The 26697-nt window shown below is 34.1% G+C and overlaps 1 protein-coding gene across 3 annotated transcripts in view; it reads left to right on the forward strand.

Annotated features, from left to right (window-relative positions):
- The first annotated feature begins 3301 nt into the window (after positions 1-3301).
- The window catches only part of LOC142329900 (uncharacterized), a 37971-nt gene continuing 14575 nt past the window's right edge, over positions 3302-26697 (forward strand). For 2 of the 3 annotated variants that reach the window (XM_075374825.1, XM_075374824.1), the window contains exons 1-3: positions 3302-3529; positions 8262-8443; positions 10238-10482. In XM_075374825.1, coding sequence (XP_075230940.1) covers positions 3359-3529; positions 8262-8443; positions 10238-10481 — 597 coding nt within the window. In that variant the 5' untranslated portion in view covers positions 3302-3358 and the 3' untranslated portion in view covers position 10482. Of the gene's footprint in view, positions 3530-8261; positions 8444-10237; positions 10928-26697 lie in introns of those variants that run through there. The other variant, XM_075374823.1, reaches the window with a different exon arrangement.

The raw sequence follows: 26697 nt of genomic DNA on the forward strand, positions 1-26697 counted from the left end.
CTAAACAGAAAAAAGTAGTAGGGTGAAACTTAGTAAAAAACAAAATATTGGGATTAATGTTACTCTCTGTGTAATCATATTTAACAATTATCAGCTGTAAAATGTTTGATAAATTCCTTGCAGAAGCTTGTAACTAGGAATATAAAAATTTTAGATTTTTTAACGTAAGAAAAATGCCATGCCTGGCCAGGATTCAAACCCAGGATCTCTGGATAAAAGGCCAAGATGCTACCAATCCCCACAAGATCATTATATCAACTATATATTAATTTCTTTTTAAATTTTTTGTCTCTCACTCAGTTGTTCTCTTCACCTTTGAGGTAATTTTGTTCTTGCTGAACAGTAATAGTTTGATATATATGTGAATATTTTCACCTCAGTATATACTGATGTGAATCTAATTATATGTTAAACAGATCATGAAAAAATTAATTGTGTGTTAGTACAGTTTACAAAATATTTAAATTACATGATGATAATATTGTTATAATAAAGAATGGAAGTTTTTGCCAGAAAAGCAAGAACACTCTCTTATTTGACTAATGTATTAATTTTAGAAACCTGGCATAAAAAAAATAATTTTTGTGCTTTACAGGACAATATAATTTGTCTTTCTTTTATTTCTACTGTAATTTTATTTTATATTATGTATACACACCTTCAGGAATGAATGACTTTCTGTTAATAAAATCAGATATAGAAAATTTTGTTACGCAACAAAGAGAATTTTACCACATATTGTTTTATTTATTTCACTCTTTATGAATTTAATTATATTTCTCATTTTATACACAATTAAACAGTAGTTAATATCTTTATTATAATATATGGTTATAAGTATTGAATGACTAAAATAAAAAAATCTAATGTGGTCAACACATGACTTCCTTGTACGCCTATTAAATTACATATATACATTTTTTTTTAAAATGAAATGTACATAAAAATTTATTGTATTAATAACTTTTGATATTTTTTAAAATTTTTATTATTGATTATTTACTGTAAACATTTTTTTTACAATCAGAAGTTAATAATTATTAATAAATCAATATATTTAAATTAAGAAAAAATAGTTAAGAAAAAAGGAAAGGTTCAGGTTTGAACCATTGTTCCTTCCCCTTGCAAGATCCAAATATTTCATTAATTAAAATTCTATTTGCCCATAAGTCTGGAACCAATGAAAATAAGTTCCACTTGTGATATATTGTAGAAAAGCGAGGGCTTATTACTGGAGTTAAGAAAAAGTCCAAAATCCAAATGTTTCAAAATTGTAACCCGGCTTTATTTAGATGTTTGACTGTATACACATTTTTGGCCCAGTTGATTGCGACCAAAAGGGGAGGTGAAACTAGATGTTATAACAGTCCTAAATACAAAATTTCAACATTCTACAGCTAATAATTTTGAGTTATGCGAGATACATATGTATGTACAGATGTCATGCCAAAACTAGTCAAAATGGATATTTCCATTGAAATCTGCAAACCAAAATTTTTTGTGATTACAATAGTTCCTTTACTTTTTACAAGGAAGTAAAAATGGATAGCTCTAAAAAACTGCCTATATGAATGAAATCTCTTTGCAAGAAATGGAACTAAATAATGTTTCTGCCTTGATAAAGATAAAAAAGAAGTTAGGAGAAATGCCACAGAATTGTGACCAACCACAAACTAAAACTCAAGAATGAAGTAATAATGAAATATAATGACTATTTATATTATAACATTGTTATAACAATTTAGTACTAAGAAATGATTACATATTTTTGTTTTATAGATTTTATTGTAAAAAACCACCCAAAAAGAAAAAAAAACTTGGCAATTTTTTTTTCACATTATTTTATCTTTTTGAAGGCTGTGCTAAATTAAAGAACTAAGTATTATTATTTTCCTTTACGGGTTGTTTTCAAAGTTGGTTTTATTTTTTTTTTTTAAACTTATTTTACTATACATAATGTATTTTTATTTAAAATTAAGATAGGTGTATATCGAACACTGTCTGCATGAAAAAATCTGTTCCCAAGAAACAAGAGAGAAACCTTGATAGAAATAATTGAGCATAGAGTCAAACTTAGAACACTGAGAAAAAAATTAGAACATAGAAAAAAGTATATAGAGAAAACATAAGGCTATCTATTAAACTTTCCATACAATGAAAGTATTTTTTACTTAACCATAGTTTACCTATAATTTTCACAAAAAAACAACTTTGAATAACCTACCAAGCTGCACGTTATTATTCTACAAATATTCATTAGTTAAGAGTGATGAAAATAAAACAAATACCTTCAAACAGTACCACACTGACAATGTAATTAAGTATTTTTTTAAATGTTCATCTTAAGTTGAAAAAAATTCACAACAGGTCAATCAACAACTTCCCTACAAAGTAAAAAATAATCACAGAAATCGAACCATTTAGTCAGCAGTAACGTTTGAACATACAAACGAATTTAAAATAAAATACATTCGTATCCAACTAAGTGAGAATAAGTCCTTTTCTTTTTGAAGTCGGTTGAAAAATTTAAACATGATGAAAACCAACTTAAATGTGTTTTTCATCATCGAGCAAATACGACGCTATAGACCGATAAACATACAGTAAAAAAAGATTTGCAGTGGAAAGCGCTTTAACGGAATTCCTTCAAACTAAGTTATAAAAGTGTAAGTTTTTATTTCTCAGATTAGAAACAAGAAACCAGCGGGTTTGTCTAGTGGTGAACGCATCTTTGCAAATCAGCTGATTTTGAAGTCGAAAGTTCTAAGGTTCAAATCCTAGTAAAGTCCGTTACTTTTATTCGGATTTGAATATTAGATCGTGGAACCGTTGTTCTTTGGTGGTTGGGTTTCAATTAATCACATATCTCAGGAATGGTCGAACTGAGACTATACAAGATTCATTTACAGTCATACATATCGTCCTCATTCATGCTCTGAAGTAATATCTTAACTGTAATTCCCGGAGGCTAAACAGGAAAAAGAGAAAAAAGATTAGAAATAATATAAAAAGGTTTTCGAACTAGTTGATTTGACACTTGCAATTTTAATGTGCTTCATTTATTAATTCTCCATTATTTTTATAATCTGTCCTGCTACCGTATACTTTTGGCATGCCATTTAATACTCAAATTATTTTTTCTTTATAATTATTTATTAATAATTTTTTTTTAATTCTTACCGTTTGTGGCTACTGTTTTTTTTTAATAGAAGTTTATTTTCATCGTGCTGTCAAAAAAATAGTATGTATTTTTACTTTCGTTACGTTGTGTTGGTTTTCTGTCCAATATAATCATCTGTTTCCCGCCATATAAATTTCACACCTACTAGTTGGACGGTATTGTTAACATTTAGTGATTATGTTTTCGTTTAAGGAAATGAGATTATATGCTCGAAAAGTTGACGAAGGAATTGAGTATTTAAGCAATCGTATCTCGGATCCTTGTAAGTTGAGTTTAGTTACTGAAGAATCTGCTAACGTAGCAGCGGCTACGATCGAAGAAATTGGCAATGAATTAAATACCCGGAAGGTAAATCTTGTACTAATCTATGTATTGCATTTTTTTAATTTTGTATAATTTTATATAAATTATTTTTGTTGTGTAGTATGGTTCGAATTAAAACTGTCGTCTAATTAAAATTTTGAAAACATTACCTACAATGTCATTGGAAACACCATTTGATAAAAATCATTTTATATTAAAATAAAATTATCCTAAGAAAATATGTTCAGTGTTTTCAAATGAAAACACTTATCAAATTGAGTTGAGTATAGAAATTTCAAATTGTGTGGAAGAATTAATATATCCATTTTTAATTGTGTTTGTTACTGTCCTAAATATCTTAATTAACATTGACATGATTACACCAAACTACGCTAGTTTTATCGTGCACATACACTTCCTTTATTTAAACATACTTATTTCACTATTTATTCTTTCATTGTTAACAGAGTTTTCAAACCTTAAATTTTGTTGTTAACCCTATTAATAAGAAACCATAAAAAAATTATTTTCCTTTCTTTTCTAAAAATAAACTTTGACCACACACACACATATATGAATATATACGAAGAAAAAAGTTAGAGTAGGGTTAGAGTTCACTGTATCACACACAGTGAAACCACCTTTGAAACAGGTTGTCTTAGTAGAATAAACCAAATTTTGAACTTGCTGAGCAATGGACAAACCTATTACTATCAGTAAACTTTTTCATGTAATTTGTTTTACATGTGTAATAAAAACATACTTTACTCAAACTGATTCTATTTTTTCTCACATTCTTACTTATATTGAGGCTTCTCTGTTTTTTATCTGTACAAAAATGATTTAGCCTACAGTTTTAATTAACCATAACCACCAATTATTGAGAACAGTTTTGTCTGAAAAGATAATATCTAGAAATAACAATATTTTCAAATTAAAAAAGATATGTATAAATCTTCTTATTGAGATTATTTTTCAAGTTTCATGTATTGAATTAGTAGCATAATGTTGTCACATATTAAAAAATCAAAGTGAAATCCATTTTGTCAGTTGTTATGTTAAGCGATTCAATTTTGACCAAATATGTTTTCTAATTTTTATCTGTAAAGTTACTTGCTGTTAGGCAAAATAATGCATATGTAACACTTTTTCATAAAATTTTATATTTTTAAATTCCAGCCATTATAGCGTTAGAAAAGACTGCTACCTGTTAACCCCCATTTACCAAATCACCACCTCTGTGCTTTTTGTACATATATGGTAAATATTATCTTTTTTGGGTGTGTATTGATTGCATATACTCAACTTACAAAAAGAAATATGGATATTTATTGGAAGTGCCTCCATAGTCAAAGTAAGTAATATCTTTAATGATATGCATAGTTAATATGGTGTTCTTGAAAATATTGTTTTGTATTGTACTTTCATTGTCTGTTGTAATTTGTTAATAACATTATTCTACAGGACATCGTAGAAAATTACGATATGTTGTTTAATTTTTTTATTAAGGTAGTTAACACAATTTTTACAGAAATGTGCTTTGAAGTCTAAAGTTTTTTTCAGTGTTTTTTCACTTAAATAAACCTTTACATGCAAACTCCTAGTGACATGGTGAATATAGAGACACTACACACATTCTTCTTCATCTCATGTGTTTCATTCCTCTAATATGTTTAAATTCTAATCATTTGTTACATAGACAATCATCAACTCCAGAAAAATAAAAAAAAATAAATCCATTGGAGTTATCTCTGGTGACCTCAGAAACCAAGTAAACAGTTCATCCCTGCCAACCCAGCAATGCAAAAATGTTGTAAAGTGTCGTGAACGATATCAACCTAATGAGCAGCACCATCCAGTTAGACTATGATATTTGACTGACTTTCCTGTAAGTGAGGAATAATTTATAAAGATAGGTTCCAATTTTTTCGCTTTGTCTTGGGAAAAAGATTGGTCAGGTTTCTCTTTGAGTAATAAGCCGTACCATAAATTGAGTTAAAGCTATCTCATTAAGGTGAAATGCTTTATCAGTAAAATAGAAGTGATAATAAACTCTTCATAAATTTGATTGAAAATGAGGTTATGTTATAATAAGAATGGTATTAACTTTTCCATATAGTTATTTTTTCCTCAACATCTCTTTATTGAATATATTACAGTTGTGCATGTACTGATAATAAAAAAATTCAGATCTTTTGCATTATATCTTTGGTAATGTCTTGAACCAACGAATATAAAATATATGTCTTGCCTGTAACTGTAGTCATTTTGGTGGTCAGAATTCAATAACACCTTTGCATAGTTGCTGGAATAAATCTGCTTCCTGTCACTGTCTATGAACTTACATAAGTACAAATCGAGATAATCTCTCCTTATCCTGTTGGCTTTATTGCAACATTTTATGCTGTCTTATATCAATTTTGTTGCTTATGTATAAACATTCATGACAGGTTTTTACAAAATTTTTTTGTAAAGTTAACACTGAAAATGGTGTACTGTCCACATCACCATCTCCCTTTTTTCTGTTTAGCCTCCGGTAATTACCATTCAGATAATACTTCAGAGAATGAATGAGGATGATATGTATGAGTGTAAATGAACTGTAGTCTTGTACAGTCTGAATTCGACCATTCCTGAGATGTGTGGTTAATTGAAACCCAACCACCAAAGAACACCGGGATCCACGATCTAGTACTCAAATTCATGTGAAAATAACTGACTTTACTAGGGCTTGAACGCTGGAATTGTCAACTAATAAATCAGCTGATTTGGGAAGACTTGTTCACCACTAGACCAGGTCAGCAGGTTCCACATCACTATCTAGGCCATATTATTCTTTCCATACATAAGAAACTTGAGAAATAAAAAGTGGGTCATTTTGAAGTTTGTACTTCAAGTCAAGGCACACTTTTAATACAACTGCTTTTCATTGAGCAACCGAGTCACAAATTTTGCAGTTACACATTTTATATTAGATGATCTGTTAAAATTCAAACAGTCAAAACTTTTTGAATATTTTCATTCTTCTTAATTGTGAAAGATTGGCCAGATGGTGTTCAAATTAAATTTTTCATTATTTAAAATGCAAAAACCACTTGTAAAACTTTGTTTTAGTTAAAACTTCCTCCTTAAAAGTAATTTGAAGCATTGCTACTATTTTAGCTGATCACATTTTTCAAAAATCAACATATTTAACAACCACAAAAAAACAATGTTACTTATACTTTTTTTGTGGAAATTTGGCATATTCATGTAACAGAAACTTGATTGGGATTACATCACCACTTGCCTCTCTGAAAGATGCTGCACAAATTAAAATTTCAAACTCAGATTTCAAATTTTTTTTTCCTAAAATATTTTTCATAGTTAAAATAATCACTTTATGCTTAAGATCATTCCATTTTTTATCTAAGAAAAGAACATGAATATCCCAAATTGTTTTTCTGGTTAGATGACACTTGAAATATCTCCCTGTAACTTTCTGAGCTACTCCTGCATACTGTATAGTGCTCTGGATAATTAAAAAAAAAATTATATACAAATTATCCATGGTCATTATTTTTGTCTTTTGAATTGGTTTCCAGATTATTTTCATAATAGTACTGAAGTTATCTGTACAATTTGTGAATTCTCATTGTACATGCTACTCATTGCTCTCATTGTACCATGCCCTTTGTTCTGGCGGCGTTTATTCTAAGTCTTTGCTCAACAAGGTCACAGGCTAAGGTGGTACATAATCTAGCGGTGTCAAATCTGGGGAGTGAGGTAGCTGTGCAATTGGACCTTCACTGCCAACCCACCAACCTGGGAATCAGGTGTTGCGGACTTCCAGGTGGTAGTGAGGTGGTACCTCATCTTGCTGATAGTAATGGCATCTATCTTGGTCGTCATCGTCTAACTGAGGAATTAGGAAATTTTGAAGCATGTCTAGGTAAATGACACTATTTGTGGTTGCCTCCTGGAAGAAGAACTGGCTTTGTTTTTTTAGGGCACAAAAAACCAGTGATTTTAGGGCTATCACGAATGTGCTGCAAAACTTCTGAGCGGTTTTTCTACCCTATAATCGGCAGTTACAGTAGTTCACCTTGCCACTTATCTGAAACATTGTTCATCACTAAAAGTTACATTTTTAAATATTTATTGTTTACAATTCTAGCTATCATTTCTACCAAAAACTACAGCCAAGCAATTTTGATGTCATCTGTAATTTTTTGAATCACTGTTAATTTTATGGTTTCAATTGCAGTCATTTACATAATACGTGCCAAACAATCATTTGTGGAATGCCAGTCTCAAAGTGACACACATCATGAATTGATTTCTTCGGACTACATGCAAAGTTTTCTCAGAGATGTTCTACAGCAGATTTGGGACGCGTGGGCGTCCTAGTGAATTTGTATCTTTAACAGAAAGACCTGCCTCAACAAAGGTTCGGTACTTAAAGTAAATTGTATGCCTACTAAGAGGCTCCCTCATAGAAAAATCCTCCCCTCTGAAAATTACCTTGAACTTCAGTTGTAGACTGCAAATCGTGAAACTAAAACACATAGCAAGTACCTTCTGCTCCAGTAAATGTATTAATTTTTAACAATGCTGGTGGCCAAATTTGGTATTAATGAACCTCGTGAGTCAAAACTTGATGTGTTTTGCTGTGAAATGAGACCTCAACTGAATCTGTAAGTTATCAAAATAAATGTTTATATGCTTTTGCGTTGTGAAGGCCTTTTTGAATCACCTGGTGTGCATGTTTGTATGTAGGTATCTTCTTTTCTTTCAGGACTCTATTAATACACATGTTCAAAAAGAGTATGAAGATATTAATGAAATAAAAGATGAAATTCAAAACATTGAAGACTTGATACATGATGTTTATTTAGATTTGCAAGATTTGGAGACACAGTTAACTTCTTATGGTTACAGTCCATATCGTAAACGTTGTTCAAATGATGTTAGTGAAATGTATCCTTTTATAATTTTTTTTGTATTTAGTTATTATATTTTTTATGTAAATTAAATGACGGTCATTTGAATGAAATATTTTAAGAAAGGTTGGCAGTTAATTTATTATTTGCTGTAGAGGAATTCCATTGTAAGTGTAACAATTGTAGAATACTATTTATTATATATCACGCACTAGCTGAGTAAGCTAATAATTAGTGAATGAGATTATTTTTGTCATAGCTGTATTATTTAGAGTTACTTGTACACAGTCATGATAAAATGTTATGAATTTTAAAAATATTTTTGTAGGTGCTAATGTGCTAAAATACCTAATACTGTTTAATAACTTTTTATTGGTAAGCAGGAAGTTTAATTAATTGTATTTGTTCTGGGAATTAAAGATCAATGGATGTTTTTTAGGTAACCAAGATTCATTCATAATCCTAGGAAATTTTGTGTAATGGATTGAATTTAAAGTTATCAAAAAACTTAAATTAAACTGAAGCTCGGTTTACTTTAGAATCATTTAATGAATGGATTATTGGACTCTTGATAAACAGCTGACCTATGTTCAACTTTACCATTTCTGTCAGAAATCATGCATCTAAAATTATAAAAAAATTAAGTTATTTAGTGTTTTTTAGATCTATACTAATGACCGTATTAGTGCAAATTATTACTGATACTTAAGTGTTAATTGCATTAGTGTTCACCATTGTGTATTATATTCAGTAAAAACTGGTTTTATTGTAATAACATAAGTAAAAGTAGTTTCAGTTCTACACTGTCAGTTTCCGAGAAATTTTTTTTTAACAGTCTATTTCTGCTTGCTTATTGAAGAATTTGTGCCTTAGACAAACTATATCATTATTCCATAGGGACTGGCTCTGTAATGAACAGCATTACTCTTAGAGAAAGCAAGCTTGACTGATTCTGGTATTCCTCAAATGCTTTGCATGTATTCGAATAATGATGCACGAGCTTTATTCGAATTGATTTTCAAGTCTAACATCATTCAATTTTTGTACAGTATAACAAAATGATTGATCAGTTTACTAAGTCACATATAGCAGTTTTATAAGCAGTTCAGTGGTTGGAGAAGATAAATTGCCAATACTTAAGTGATTCTTGAATTTAATTGTTATAGCTTTGTCCCATCAGATTCATCAGTTTTTATTATTTCAGTTTATCTTTTTTATTATTTTTTGTTATTTCTTTTGTCTATATTTTCTAACTAAATTGAAGCATTTTTAATCTAATTAAATTACATTAATTAAAGTCATTGGAAGAATGGAAAAAATTAACAATAAATTTACAATAATAATAGCATTCTGTATGTGATTGCATATTTTTATTTTCCCTGAACTTTAATACACCTTCCTTCCTTGATCAGACTGGCACTAATTAAATAGTGCACAGATTAAATGCATCAGAGAAACAAAATTAACAAATTGCTTTCTGTAGTGAGAAATGCTGTGTTACATATAATCTTTAAATTCAGTTGGGAAGTTATGAACTATTATTGGCATTAGATGTGACAACCTAAGGCAGTATAAGAAAGAACGACTGTTGAATTAAAAATCAAGCTTCCAGCTTGTTGTTTTAGAACTTATAACCTTTCAATAAAATATAAGAAACCCTTCCCTGAGTTATACATCCCTTTTATTAGTCAGTTATATTGCATCATTTGGGTATGTTATTATTATTATCCAAAAGTAATATGGAGTAAGTCACTGCCCAGTAGTTGTTAAGATTAAGCTTTCTTACACAATACATTAGCTATTTTTTGTGATTTCTTTAATTTTACCTCAGAAACAAAGATACTTTGGATAAAGTTCAATTCGATAATCCGGCTGAAAATAGATTACTTTTAGATGAATCACCAGTGTTTACAACTCCAAACTACAACAGTACTCCTGATACGTCATTGCAGTCAGCTAATCAAGAAAAACAAAGCAGTTCTTTTCGCAAGCTGTTATTAACACCAAGGTTAAATCAGTGGTCCAAGTCAGGTGTAAAATTTAATCGAAATAAGAATGTTAATAAAAATCTCTAAGGTAATGATTGATCCTCTTAACTTTGAGCCAACTAGTTATGAAACTTTTAATAATACTATTTCACCAATACTGTCATTAAGTTTGTAAAAAGAGAAGACAGTTCTTTCCTACTATTCAAAAATTACTTTTCATCTGTATGTAATATTCATAGTTATTAATCATTTAAATTTAGCTACTACATTCATTATTATTATTAATCATGTAGATACTACTGTATTAAAATTATGTATAAAATTTGTGCGACTGAAATTATGTATAAACTCAGATATTCACTACTTGGATGGATAATGCTAAATTAATGAGATATTGTATTTGTAAATTATTAATTTGTTAAATTAATACTGTACTTGTATTCGTAAATTATTCAAAAGCTTTTATTTGGTTTGCTGTAGAATACCTAATACTGCAGTACAATTATATTTATCCTGTGTTAAACTTATTAAAAAATGCCCATTTTAATTAAAATCAACATTATTTTACTACTTTTTATAAATAGAAATAATATTTTATCATTAATTTATTTAAATAACAAATAACATTTCTCACATCCTAAATAACTAAAATTATTCCTGTCATTAGATCTTTTTGACACTACAATCCTCTTCCTTAACCTTATAATTTCTTATTAATTTTTTTTACGTGTATGTATGTATGGATGTGTTCAGGGTATTAACAAAGTATGGGAACCCTTTAATAACTTTCAACTATTAAAAATAAAAAAATGAAATTTAGTGAATATTCTAATCTCAAAACACCCTTTTTGAATACGAAACTACTCCTCACAAAGTCCCCATATGGTGGAGCAGCTCAAAAATATTAAATGAAAAGGATAAAATGGTGCCATCAGTTTAAAGACCATTGAAAAACATAAATGTTGATATCAAAAAAATCATCAAGTACATCAACTCTCACTAAAATGGCAGGCACTTAATTTTTTAAAAAGCTAGTTTCAAAACTGGCCTACAGTACACCTCAAGTAATGTGTCATGAGCATTTGGTACGTTTTATTTTTTTAGTGTTTCACTATCGAGCAGATATGATAAGAAGTACTATAGAATACCTAAAGAAAGCATTAAATGGCAACTTTGGTTAAGATTGTCTGATGATTTGTCAGTCATTTTGTTTCGTTAAAATGATATATCACAATCCTACCCTTTCCATTTAAAATTTTTAGTTGCCCTGTCCATGAGGACTTTGGGTGGGATGTTCTCATACCAAAAAATAAACAGTTTTGAGGTAGGCTAAATTTTATTTCTCTATATTGTTTGAGGGTTCCACATTTTAATAAGTTATTAAAATGTATGTGTGTGTGTGTGTGTGTGATATACATGTGTTAATGAAATGCTTAATATATATATTAAATGGAAAAAAACATTATTATCTAAACAAAACAGAATGCAGAATATCAGGGAAATCATAAAGCTTACATTTAGTTATTTCAAAAAATGTATCTGTAGCTGAAAGTTGGTCTCCATGGTTTCTACAAATGTAGATTTTTTTTAGCCTTCTTGTCATTCAGCTTTAACTATGTTGCACTCATCCCCATTTTCCTATGTTGCATTGTAATGAATTTGTCTTATCCACACTTGCTTTATATAAATTTTAATTTTCCTATAAAGAATATTACAGTGAACATATAATTAATTCGCATCCCTATTCAGTGCTTTAAGTAATAAAAAAAATTTTTAATTTCAGATTTTTAAAATTTAGACAAAAGTATCTTCAATTTCTTACAATGTATTTTGATTTGTAATAATAAAATGTATTAGGAAGTTTAACATTTTAACAACCTTCTGGTTTATACAACATATACAAAAAGGATATCAGCGTTTTAAAACTGTTTATTATCTTAACTTTGATTTAGATCAATGAATAACAAATAAAATGAAAGAGTTACCCTTGATTTTTCCCTACAAATGTTCGATGTGAGAGCACCTTTCATCATGCGGCACATATCCAACAGATAGGAGAATATGTCTCTTACTTTAACCAGCAAGCGTGAAGTAATGGAAGTGACAGCTGCTTCAATACTCAATTTGGATAGATTAGTTGGCAATGAAAGCATATACACAATATCCTTTATAAAACTCCAAAGGAAAAAATCAAAAGATGTGACCTTGGCGGCCATCATAAACAGCCTCTGTCATCAGATCTGTGCCGACTGATCCAGCAGTTGGGGAAACTTCATTCAACCAATCATACACAGTATACCATACACAGTTATACTAATGAAGAGGTAACACTCTTGTTGCCAAATAGATTTCTCATATTCAGCTTATAGTTTAAGAAGAGCATATCCAGTAATCATATACACAGCATATCAAAATTAGAAATAACTGTTACATTCACTTCAGCAAAAAAGAACAGCCCATACATAAACTTGGTGTCAGGATATTGTACAAAAAACCATTTAACCTTGGGGAGTCCCTTTCTCAAGATCATGGAAATTGTTGACTTCCAGATAAGGACAATATATGTGTTAACTGCACCACTAAGATGAAATGTTGACTTATCACTAAACACAGTATTATCAAGAAAGTTGTCATCTTCATGCAGCAGCATTTCGATTGTGAAGTTGGCACACATAATGTAGTTGGTAGGCTTCAAAGCCTGTAAAAGCTGTATTTTGTATCTATAAACAGTACGGATGCTTATGTAAGCATTTCCTTAAAATGTTCCAGACTTTCATTACTAGTTCACTGCTGGCCTTGCTAACAGATTTTTTAGGACTACACAGGAAAGACTCTGACATGTTAAATTTTCTTCAAACAGCCATGATCATGCCATTGTGTTCCCTTTATGCAGACATCCAGTCGTTTCAGACTGATTATGCCATTAACAAATACTATTGTTACTAAGAGGATCCTCCTCTATGAATCATGAGACCTTGCCGTTGGTGAGGGGGCTTGAGTGCTCAGGGATACAGAGTAGCTGGACCGAAGGTGCAACCATATCGGAGAGGTATCTGTTGAGAGCCAGACTAAGGAATGATTCCTGAAAGAGGGCAGCAGCTCTTTCAGTAGTTGTTAGGGGCGTGAGTCAGGACGACTTAAACGGCCGTATCAACATCACTCAGTCCTCTGAGTACTGCGCAACTGAAAGCAATGGAAAACTACAGCTGCTTTTTTTCCAAGAAAATGTGGCTCTCTGCATTTTCACATAGAAATAATGGAGGCGCCTTCCTTGGTAAAATATTCCGGAGGTAAAATAGTCCCCCGTTCGGATCTCCGGGTGGGGACTACTAAGGAAGGGGTCACCAGAAAATTAAAAAATAACATTCTACGAGTCGGAGCGTGGAATGTTAGAAGCTTGAAAAAGGTTGGTAGGCTAGAAAATTTAAAAAGGGAAATGGGTAGGACAAATGTGGATATAGTAGGAATTAGTGAGGTTCGGTGGGAAGAGGAAGGCGACTTTTGGTCAGGTGATTTTAGAGTAATTAACTCAGCGTCAAATAATGGGCAGGCAGGAGTAGGTTTCGTGATGAACAAGAAGATAGGGAGGAGAGTGGAGTATTTCAAAATGCATAGCGATAGAATCATTGTAATAAGGATAAAATCAAAACCTAAACCGACAACGATTGTTAACGTCTATATGCCTACAAGCGCCCATGATGATGATGAGGTAGAGTGTGTATACGAAGAGATTGATGAAGCAATTAAACACGTAAAAGGAGATGAAAATTTAATAATAGTTGGAGATTGGAATGCAAGCATTGGAAAAGGCAGGGAAGGAAGTGTAGTGGGTGAATACGGGCTGGGCAAAAGGAATGAAAGAGGGGACCGACTTATAGAATTTTGCACGAAGTATAATTTAGTAATTGCCAACACCCAATTTAAAAATCATAATAGAAGAATATACACTTGGAAAAAGCCAGGCGATACTGGAAGGTATCAGATAGATTATATCATGGTTAAGCAAAGATTTAGAAATCAACTCGTTGACTGCAAAACTTACCCTGGAGCAGACATTGATAGCGACCATAATTTGGTGATAATGAAATGTAGATTGGGGTTTAAAAACCTGAAGAAAAGGTGTCAGATGAATCGGTGGAATTTAGAGAAGCTTGAGGAAGAGGAGGTAAAGAAGATTTTTGAGGAGGACATCGCAAGAGGTCTGAGTAAAAAAGATAAGGTAGAAAATGTAGAAGAAGAATGGGAGAATGTTAAAAAGGAAATTCTTAAATCAGCAGAAGCAAACTTAGGCGGAATAAAGAGAACCGGTAGAAAACCTTGGGTTTCAGACGATATATTGCAGCTGATGGATGAACGTAGAAAATATAAGAATGCTAGTGATGAAGAAAGTAAAAGGAACTATCGGAAATTAAGAAATGCTATAAACAGGAAGTGCAAACTGGTGAAAGAAGAGTGGATTAAAGAAAAGTGTTCAGAAGTGGAAAGAGAAATGAACATTGGTAAAATAGACGGAGCATACAGGAAAGTTAAGGAAAATTTTGGGGTACATAAATTAAAATCTAATAATGTGTTAAACAAAGATGGTACACCAATATATAATACGAAAGGTAAAGTCGATAGATGGGTGGAATATATTGAAGAGTTATACGGAGGAAATGAATTAGAAAATGGTGTTATAGAGGAAGAAGAGGAAGTTGAGGAGGATGAAATGGGAGAAACAATACTAAGATCTGAATTTAAGAGAGCATTAAAAGATTTAAATTGCAGAAAGGCTCCTGGAATAGACGGAATACCTGTAGAATTACTGCGCAGTGCAGGTGAGGAAGCGATTGATAGATTATACAAACTGGTGTGTAATATTTATGAAAATGGGGAATTTCCATCAGACTTCAAAAAAGTGTTATAGTTATGATACCAAAGAAAGCAGGGGCAGATAAATGTGAAGAATACAGAACAATTAGTTTAACTAGTCATGCATCAAAAATCTTAACTAGAATTTTATACAGAAGAATTGAGAGGAGAGTGGAAGAAGTGTTAGGAGAAGACCAATTTGGTTTCAGGAAAAGTATAGGGACAAGGGAAGCAATTTTAGGCCTCAGATTAATAGTAGAAGGAAGATTAAAGAAAAACAAACCAACATACTTGGCGTTTATAGACCTAGAAAAGGCTTTCGATAACGTAGACTGGAATAAAATGTTCAGCATTTTAAAAAAATTAGGGTTCAAATACAGAGATAGAAGAACAATTGCTAACATGTACAGGAACCAAACAGCAACAATAACAATTGAAGAACATAAGAAAGAAGCCCTAATAAGAAAGGGAGTCCGACAAGGATGTTCCCTATCTCCGTTACTTTTTAATCTTTACATGGAACTAGCAGTTAATGATGTTAAAGAACAATTTCGATTCGGAGTAACAGTACAAGGTGAAAAGATAAAGATGCTACGATTTGCTGATGATATAGTAATTCTAGCCGAGAATAAAAAGGATTTAGAAGAAACAATGAACGGCATAGATGAAGTCCTACGCAAGAACTATCGCATGAAAATAAACAAGAACAAAACAAAAGTAATGAAATGTAGTAGAAATAACAAAGATGGACCGCTGAATGTGAAAATAGGAGGAGAAAAGATTATGGAGGTAGAAGAATTTTGTTATTTAGGAAGTAAAATTACTAAAGATGGACGAAGCAGGAGCGATATAAAATGCCGAATAGCACAAGCTAAACGAGCCTTCAGTAAGAAATATAATTTGTTTACATCAAAAATTAATTTAAATGTCAGGAAAAGATTTTTGAAAGTGTATGTTTGGAGTGTCGCTTTATATGGAAGTGAAACTTGGACAATCGGAGTATCTGAGAAGTAAAGATTAGAAGCTTTTGAAATGTGGTGCTATAGGAGAATGTTAAAAATCAGATGGGTGGATAAAGTGATAAATGAAGAGGTATTGCGGCAAATAGATGAAGAAAGAAGCATTTGGAAAAATATAGTTAAAAGAAGAGACAGACTTATAGGCCACATACTAAGGCATCCTGGAATAGTCGCTTTAATATTGGAAGGACAGGTAGAAGGGAAAAATTGTGTAGGCAGGCCACGTTTGGAGTATGTAAAACAAATTGTTGGGGATGTAGGATGTAGAGGGTATACTGAAATGAAACGACTAGCACTAGATAGGGAATCTTGGAGAGCTGCATCAAACCAGTCAAATGACTGAAGACAAAAAAAAAACTAAGAGGATCACTGTTAAACTTTCTACAGAATGTATGTTGAACTGTTACTACAGATTTATATTTAGCTATCTGCAAAACGAGGCTTTTTGTTCAGGAGTTACCATCTTTGCTAGTGGCACCTAGAAATCTACAACCATGCACACAACTAAAACTGTTCTGTTTGCACTTTGATTCTAGTTGTAAATCGACAGTGTTCATTTTGTCTTATGCATTCTTCAGTGCTTTTGAAGTATTGAATAAGCAGCCAGTTCTTCAATTTTGTGAACAGTTAGAGTTAAATTTGGGATGTAAGGAGGATAACCTATAATATTTACCACTTGAGCTTGTTTAGTACACAGTGCTAGCAGCAGTGTGAAACCATGCAAAGAAATGATTGCCTTCGTTAGCATCCCCTAATGTTTATTATGTATCACTTTCATAAATTTCTATGTTATTGTAGTAGCCGGCTTCATAAATTCTATAAAAATTTCTGTATGGTCCTGAATCATGATGGCCATCATTATTTTGTTTAAATTGATTTGAGTTTTTTGGGCTTGTTTGGCAAGTGTGTCTGCATCTTCTGTTTGGACTGCCCTTTTGTCTCAATATTAATAAAACAAATCCATGTCTTGTCCTCAATAACAATACTGTCAGAAAATTCACTATTCTTATTATGGTATTGCTGAAGTAAGTTCAATTATTTTGGTTACAATCGTGAAGAGTACATTAAAAAAGCTAATGCAAATTTCTTTGTTCCTCATTGTGCACATTAGTTTACATTTCCCTGAAATTCCTGTACTATCTCACAGATCCATCACTCTTCATATTATTACCATAAACTACGCACAGCCATCAGTGGAGCTCAGTTGCAGATGTTCCTTTGTCTTGTAAAAAATGAATGACGTTATGCAACTTACAACTAATGGGAGCCACATCAGTCGCCTCCATATTTCACCACAGTTAGCCAGATCTGAGGTTAATTTATAAATAGCCTTTGTATGTTATTAATTTTAAATTATCTTCACAATACCAAATGATTTGATAATTTTACTGGTAATAAATTTCTGATTTTGTATTGCCTAGTGTTTGTTTCATAGTGTAGTTGTTGCGCAACTAGGGAGGAATGTATCTGCTGAGAGATAATAATACGAAGTCTGTAAATAAAGTTCTGTAGGCAAAAACTCCTTATGCACAATGCCATTATTATCAAAGAAACAAATTAGCATGGTTTTGATTTTTGATTTGCCCATTTTAACTTTTTTGGATCATGGTGAGTTAGAAGTGTGCCATTCCTTGCTCTGGTGTTTTGTTTCTGTGTCGTACTCAAATATCAGATTCATCACCAATAATAACATTTTTTTAGAAAATCAGGGTCAGTTTCAATTCGCCCTAGAAGATTGTGGCACACTTCCACCCTGTTATTTTTCTGTTCAACAGTGAGGTTTTTTGGGACCAATTTTATGCAAACTTTTTTCATGTCCCATTTTTCAAAATTTTGTGGACTGGTATGGTTCAAATTCAATTCTGCAATCATTCTGACAGTTAATTGCCGGTCGTATTATAACAACCCTCTGATTCGTTCAACATTGTTGTCACTTTTTGGTGTTAGCGATCTTCCAGAGCGTGGATCATTTGCAACTGATTCCCGGCCATCTTTTCTTTCTTTTTACTGTTTAGCTTCCAGTAATTACCATTCAGATAGTACTTCAGTGGATGAATGAGGATTATATGTATGAGTGTAAATGAAGTGTAATCTTGTACAGTTGTAATGTTGTAAAAAACATTGTAAACAAAGTTGTAAACAACTAGACCGGTTTCGGACACGTGCCCAGTTCACAACATTTTCACACTTTCATAAGCTAAAGCTCCGAAACGGTAAGTCGTACAAGAAAATTATTTAAATAAAAGTTGTCTGTTTTTTTTGAGATTAACTAACAACTTTTCCAAATGTAATACAGACGAAAAACAATTTTTTCCGGTGAAAACACCAAAAAAACATGTTTTTTTCAACTTCAGCACCACCTAGTATTCCAATTTCAAATTATACGGCATAACTTCAAACACATTAATTGTAGAGGAGAATGTCCTCTACATTTTTTGTTTGTAAAATTTTCTCTAAAATGCATAGATTCAGAGAAAAACGCATTTCAAAAACTTTTTGAGTTTTTCAAAAATCTATGGGAGGGGGAGATGTTAAAAATCTGGAGTTAAGCTTTCCTCATCACTTCTAACATATGGAAAAAACATCAATTGATAGGTAAGGATTTTCAAATAAAAATACAAATTGACTATTCTATTACTAGATTTTTGCTTGACCATCTACTAACATTAATAATAATTTGACTTTTCAAATTACGTACAGATATAATTTTTTAACAGTTAAATTAGTTGTCAGTTGAGTTCTGGGTGAGCAATTTCATTACAATATAAACCATCCCTTTCAAAAATTTCATTAAAATAAAATTCATCAAAACATTGCTTGTTTAATTACTATTTAGAATGCATAGTTAAGCAAATTTAGAACCACACTGTGTTCTTTTTCTGAATCATTCTAGCAATGCCTCTTTTATGTTTAAAGAGTTGATTTTTTGTTGTGATATGGAACATGCCCATTTGGCTAATCTAGTGGTTAATTTGTCATCTCAGATAAGTTGGTTAACAGCTGATTTTCAAAGTCAAAGGTTCTGAGGTTCAAATCCTAGTAAAAATTAATTGCTTTTATACAGATTTAAATACTAGACAGTGGATACTGGTGTACTTTGATGTTAGGGTTCAGTTAACCATATGTCTAAGGAATGATCAACCATACAAGATTATTCCTCATTTACATGTTAAACATATTCTCATCGTATTGGTCTGTGGGGTTGCTTATTGTTCACTTGTTGAACAGATAGGAATGTACACATTAGGGAAATAAAAAAATATGGAACATTATCTTTCATCAACAGATAAAACTGAAAAAAGGAAGTAAATTTTGGGATCAGGCATGTTTTCATCCATTTAATTTTTTAGCCTCTTCAATCTGACCTGATTTTGAAACCAAAAAGACAATAATACACCCTTGATTGATTACTAACAGATTAGATTGTATTTGTTTTAACCTTTAAACATGTTATACAAATGAAAAAAAAAAAACTGTAATTTTTTTTAGAAAAGCTAGTAACTGGTAAAAGATGTTACGATTAATATTCATATAAGTTTTGTTTTCCTTTTTTTTTTACATAATTCTACATGATTCCAAATGTATAACAATATGTTACCTCATCCTATTTGAAGAAATACTTGCACACCAGTCACATTAAATGCCTTTCATTTTAGAGCTAGAATTGTATTAGTTTTTAATTCCTATTGGCAAAAAAATTTTTGTAGCAGATGGGTGATAAAACTGTTACTGCAGTCATTATTATTTAGTATAAGAATTTAAATTCTTTCTTGTGTAGTTTTCATTAAAAATGTAACCATTTTTTTGTTTCATCTAACCAAGTAAAATTTATTGACTACTTTAAAAAAAAATAATGATAATGTAATAGAGAAACTTATTGAAAAGCAAGAAGAAACTATCAGCTGATTTTTTAGGTGTATTTTTTATTAGCTTTGTACCTTTGATATTCTTCTCTTTATAACCAAGGCTCATGAGTCCTTCATTACTTTCATTTGAATTTGTTGAGTGAGTATGATTAGAAACAATTACTTTTTTCTTTTTTTTTGTTCTATACTCTGATATTTTTTGTTTGATATATGAGGGCAGTCAGTGATAAGTCATAAGTGATCTACACTTTTGCCATAACACACCTTCATGGTTGTCCAACCAATTACAGCCAATTAAGGTAGTTAAGTAGAAGTAACTGCTTTGTTTCAGTTAAATCATCCACTTCTCTCATTCTTAAGTAATTTCAGCTGTTGATAAATTTTTGAATTGAATGAGAAGATTTTTTCACTTTAAAGAGTAGCCTGTATTCATTATAAAGGGAAAGAAACAATTTATATGGCCCTGTTATACCCTTGCCCTGTTATATGGCTCTTATAATCGCTTTCTTATGCATCTGTAAATTTTAAGATAAATAAGACTATTGATGAAATATACTTATTGATTACATATTAAAATCGATATTGTCAATTTTTTGTTACATGTATAAATTTGAGGTACAAATCAATTAAGTATTGTATGAGGGTCGTTCAATAATAAGTCCTTAGAAAATCCAAGAAATGGTGCTCATAATATCAAAGATTGTGTGCTTTCTAAACGTCATTTGTCGCTAGAGTGGAGTTAAAGTTTCAGCTGTATCCATCACGTGGTTTCATTGTCATAGTCGATCGAAGCAACAAGCTATTTATTTAGAAAAATGGAAAAAGTGAGTTTCAAATGGTGATTAAACACTTATATTTAAAAGTTTTAACACCGAAAGAGATCAAAGCTGAGTGGATGAAGTTCATGGCACATCTATTCCTGTGTTTGCCGCTGTTTACAATTGGGTAAATGAGTTTAAACGTAGCTGTATATCCACAAAAGATAAACATCGTTCAGGACATCCAATGGAAGTGACCACCCTCGAAATGATTGACAAAATTCATGATATGATTTTGAGTGATCGACGAATCAAAGTGCACGAAATAATAGAGTCCACAGACATCGCAAAGTTAAAGTGTTTCAATTTTGCATGAAAAATTGGGTGTGAAAAAAATTTCCACAAAGTAGGTGTTGTGTTTGCTCTCGATGGAGAATAAACGCAATCGTGTGGTCAACTTTGAGGCTGTTTTGGCGTTTTTCCGTTGCAATCCTGATGAGTTTCTGCATTGATACATAACTGTGGATGAAACATGGATACACTGTTACACTCCAGAAACAAAGGAACAGTCAAAACTGAGTTTTTGAAGGCAAACTGGTTCCGAACACGGTGAAATTGGCCAGAAAGGTGATGGCCGTGGTTTTTTTGGATGCACGTGGTATCATCTACACTGTCTACTTGGAAATAGGACAAACAATAACTGGAGTGTATTATGTGTCATTATTACACCACTTGAATAAAGAAATCAAGAAAAAAGATCCTTTTCCATCAAGGCAATGCATGGGTGCACACCTGCGCAGTTTTGATGGCCAAAATTATGGAATTAAAGTTCAAATTATTACAACATCCACTGTATTCACCAGATTTGGCCTCCAGTGATTTTTTTTTTATTTCCAAACTTGAAAAATGCCTCTGCAGGCAACGGTTTACGTTGGATGAAGAGGTCGTTGCCCAGACAGATCATTGAGACCTTGCCCAGACAGATTTTGAGGACCTTCCAAAATCCTACTTTTTGAATGGCTTAAAAATGTTGGAGAAACACTTGGAAAATCTTATAGAGTTAAAAGGAAATTTTGTTGAAAAATAAAAAAAAATGTACAAAATAATTTGTTTTTCTATCTTTTCTAAGGATTTACTGAACGAGACCCTCATACTATTCTAATACAGTAATTTCTAGGGTTTAAAACTAGTTCGCCTCCACACGGCCCACCCTTTTTTTTTTTTTTTTTGGGGGACGGAGGTGGAAATACATTTACGCACAAAGTGTCGGACTCCTGCTGGTGGTCTAATCCAACCCCCATCAACAGACTACCGACTGAAACCACCCCCTTTGGAGTAACCCTACGCATCCCGGAATCACCCCGACTCCCTTACGAACACGTAGATATGTAGATATATCGCGACTTTAATAGCAGTCTGCGACCCAACATATTTCTATTACCGTCAACCTTATTGGTAATTATGAATAAAAGCCTTCTCGGTTTTCTTTTTCACTACTGCCCTGATAAACGTGGCCACGACAGCCCAGGACGTCTCACTTCTTAACATTATCTCTCCGATAATGTCCGGGGAGATGGAACCCACTTCTTGAACTACCTGCATTCTCAGAAGCTTCCATCTAGGGCACACAAAAAATGTGTGCTCGGAAGAATCGACTGCTGCCTTGCAATACACGCACTCACGGTGTCTCTCCTCCCCCTCTCAAACAGCTAGGAGTTAAAACACCCGTGTCCACTAAAGAACTGGATGAGATAGAAGTCCAACCCTCTGTCCACCCAGTTATAGATGCTAGGCAGCAGTCTTCTTGTCCATCGCCCTTTTTGGGAATCCTCCCATCAACTCTGCCAGCAAACCAATAGATCTCGCCTAGTCTCATTACTGTTCTTGCCCTCCTTTCTCTCCTTGGCTAGCCGGTCGAGAGGAGGAAGCCCGGCAAGGACCATAGCTGCCTCAAACGAAACAGTACGGTAGGCTGAGACCACACGTATCGCCATTCTTCTTCGTATCCGGTTCAGGATCTCCCGGGATGCACAGCCCCGCCTCCCACACCGCAACGCCATACAGCATTATAGAATCTACCACCGATGCCAGCAGACTTCTCTTCGACTGACGTGGCCCTCCGATGTTTACCATAATGCGGAACCAATGTCGAAGCTGTTCTTTCAGCCTTGCCGGCGATTTCCCTGATGTGTACCTGGTACGTCAGTCTCTTGTCTAACCAGACGCCCAGATACTTTACCGCCGGAGCCGGCACCTCGACAGTGCAAGCCTCCTCCTCCCGGCAAATCGCTTGCATCTTATTGACAGCCACTTGCAATCCGCTGGCGTCGAACCAGTCCATGATTCTGTCGATTGCGTCGGCGGCTTTGGCCATCAGTTCCGCTTCCGTACGAGCAACCACCAGTAGGCCTAGGTCATCGGCGTACGCTATGGTTTGTGACCCCTGAGGCAGTTCCATAAAGAAGGCCCAAGAACAGAACCTTGCGGCACGCCCGCGGTCATCACTCTTGTTACCACGTTACCATTCGAATCATAGACTATCTCTCTCTCACTGAGATAGTCGTGAAGAATTCTCCTCAAATAGTCACTTACTCTCCTCCTCTCCAAGGCTTCTGTTATAAGGCCCCACGGCAATGTGTTGAACGCGTTTCTAATATCGAATAATATGAGACCCGCGATCTTCCTAGTTCTACGGGTGCCGCTCAATGCCTCCTTGATGATACCAACTATCTTGGAGATTGCATCAATAGTCGACTTACCCTGACGGAAGCCGTACTGACTATCCGCAAGGCCACGATCTCCTCTTCAAGCCTCGAGAGTAGTAATCGTTCAAAAAGTTTTCCTCCTGCGTTAAGCAGACAAATCGGACGGTACGCCGCATGCTCCTCGACTGAACTACCCGGCTTCTTAATTAAAACCAGCCTTGCTCTCTTCCATTCCACTGAGAATCGCTCGGAGAACAAAAGGCCGGTCATAAGGTCCGCGACCAGCCGAGGGGCTACGTCCACAAGTACCTTTATCACCTCATCAGGCCCCGGGCTCTTACCGCTACTGAGCCTGCCCGCCGCAGAGACTACCTCATCCACAGTGAAACGCCTGATGTCATCCGCGACTAACTCTGCTCTGGTCACAGTCTCGCTGACCGGGAACAGCCCTCCACCACTTTCCTCAGGAGCTCGACCGGCAGAATGGGAAGAGATCTACCAAACTTACTAGTCACAATACAGTCGGCGTCTCCCCAAGGGTCCCTGTCCAACTGCAGACACAACTCCTTCCACTTCTGCTTCTTGGACTTAAGGATTGCGTCTGAAGGACATCCAGGGCCTCCCCCACCGTTCCTTCAACCCTCCATAACGTACCTCCTCCTAGCCTGGATGCAATCAGTTCTTCTAGCTGCCACTTCTGGGTTCCACCAATAGACTCCGCCTGGTGTTCCCAGCTACAGGTTTCACCTCCTCGCACGCCTTGCTCAGGAGACTACACGAATCCTCAAAGAAAAGGATCTCTGTATCCGCAACCTCCCTCTTCAGAACTTCCTTTATCCGCTTCAGCTCCAGCGAAGTGGGCCTCCACCCCGTTGATCTAACTTCCTGCACGGAGTCGGGCAACAGTACCTGGAAAAAAATAAATTGTGATCGCTCGCAGACTCCTCTTCCAGTACCTCCCATCCGTCGACGAACCTGAGGAGATCCGCTGCAAACGTGACATCGAGGATGCTGCCATAACCCCCTCTAACAAAGGTGGCAGCGTTCCCTCGGTTAAGGCACAACAAGCCGCAGAGATCTATGGCCTCGATTAGCCTCGTACCCTGGATATCCGTAGCACGCCAGCCCCAGACCACGACTATAACCTTCTTCTGCACTCTGGAAATAGAGTCCGTCAGCTCATCAAGGAAAACCTCAATCCGATTCAGTGGGACGTTAGGAGATATGTATCAACTGTAAACAATGAATTCTTCCAGTTCCACATACACAAAACCCCCGCCCACACCACTGTTAATGACAGGGACTCAGGACACTCCGCCTACCACGCTGTTGCAGTGGATATCGGAGACCCAGTCATTGCGAATCTTCCTGGAGTTTGGCTCGCTGATGAGCACTATATCCACCTCTTTGTCTCCCGCCACCTTTAGCATCATGTCGTGTGCCGGGACGCTTCTGTTAACATTAATTTGGAGGAATTTCATATTTAATTCCTTCCTTCCCAATAGCAAATGGACACAACTTCCTGCCGGTCCTGTGCCCTTCTCCTCCGCAGGCCACACTCTTACTAGGTTCACTGTAATTCTTGGCCAGGTGCCCATCCATCCTGCAGTTGAAACATAAGCTCTTGCGGTTTGGACCTTTGCACTTGGCAGCCACATGCCCACTTCCCCAACATATGAAGCATTTCAAATCCTCTTTCCATTCTTGTACACTGCAGTGGATCCAGGCGATCTTGATTCTCTTCCATCTACAGAGGTTCCCTGCCGCTGCCTTCTCCAGTTTTACTATGACATTCCTGGTATCCCCATATGCGGATCTCCTCGCTATAATAACCGGCGAACACTTGACTTTATTGGCTGCTATTATTCCCTCAATGATCTCCTTGTGGTCTGTGTCAGCACAGATATCCCTAATCCTGATTGTGGCTAGTTTGGAGGCTTTCACCTTCGTAGTAACCTTGACCTCTACCATCTCCTGTACCTGAGGCCTCCTTCTTTTCCTTGACCCTTATTTCTAGCACATCTCTTGGCCCTTTTCTCATTGAGAGAACCTCAACACCCTCCATGATTGCCGTTTCGTTTTTTATCTGTTTAATTACATCGGCGTATCCCCCTACCCTTCAAAGAGACTACCACAGTCTCCACACGGTGTACGGATTCCTTGCCTTTAGGTGACATGGCCCACTCTGGGTAACGCTAAATGAGCTAGCAGATACTGGCAGTCAGACAAACTAAAAAGATAGGTTCTCCTGACCACACAGACAGAAGCCTACAGTATTACGAATTACAGACTATGTTGCTAGATATTCCCAAGTCCTTTTCAGGTGTTGCTGACAAGAAATCTTGGACCTTCGGTCCGAGTTTGCTACATAAATATGGAAAACGTAAGTTATTCTAAGAGCCAGTATTTATCAAAACTACTGAAGAACGACAATATTGATCTGGTTGCAATCCAGGAAACACATTGTAACACTAAGAAACAATTACGGAAAAGGAAAAAAATACCTGGATATGCATTACTTGATGTCACATACCATGATACATACGGCGTTGCTACTTATGTTAGATGCAATGTAGAAAACACCACACTCATATCCACCTCCACGGGCAATGAAATTCATAATGTAGTTAAATTGGAAGTATAACAGGGTCCAATAGAAGATTTTCTAGTGTTTATTTATATTTTGAAAAATCTAATATTAATACAAACTTCTTTTGAATTTTATCCAATTTCAGGATGCCATCTTGGATAATATGTTATCGGTCAAGTGTGTATAAAAAAATCAGCGTATATATATATATATATATATATATTTTTTAATCTAGCTTTAGGTCCTTATCTTGCCTAAAACAAAAAAATAAATGTTCTTTAGAATATCAAGAGGAATTTAACCCTTCAGTACAGTACAAAATATTGTGGCAGAACTAGTGAAGTCAGTCTGAGATTTGATTTTTTAAAATTTTATACCATATTTTCTCATTTTTCTGGTTTCATTTAATTGTAAGTTTTGTCATTTTTATCATATAAATAACAGCATGTATAGAGTATTGATAGCTTTTTAGCATATTTGTGTAAGAAAATTCAACAATCAACTACTATAATTT

The sequence above is a fragment of the Lycorma delicatula genome, chromosome 9 (genome assembly GCF_047948215.1).
Source record: "Lycorma delicatula isolate Av1 chromosome 9, ASM4794821v1, whole genome shotgun sequence".
NCBI classification, from domain to species: Eukaryota; Metazoa; Arthropoda; class Insecta; order Hemiptera; family Fulgoridae; genus Lycorma; species Lycorma delicatula.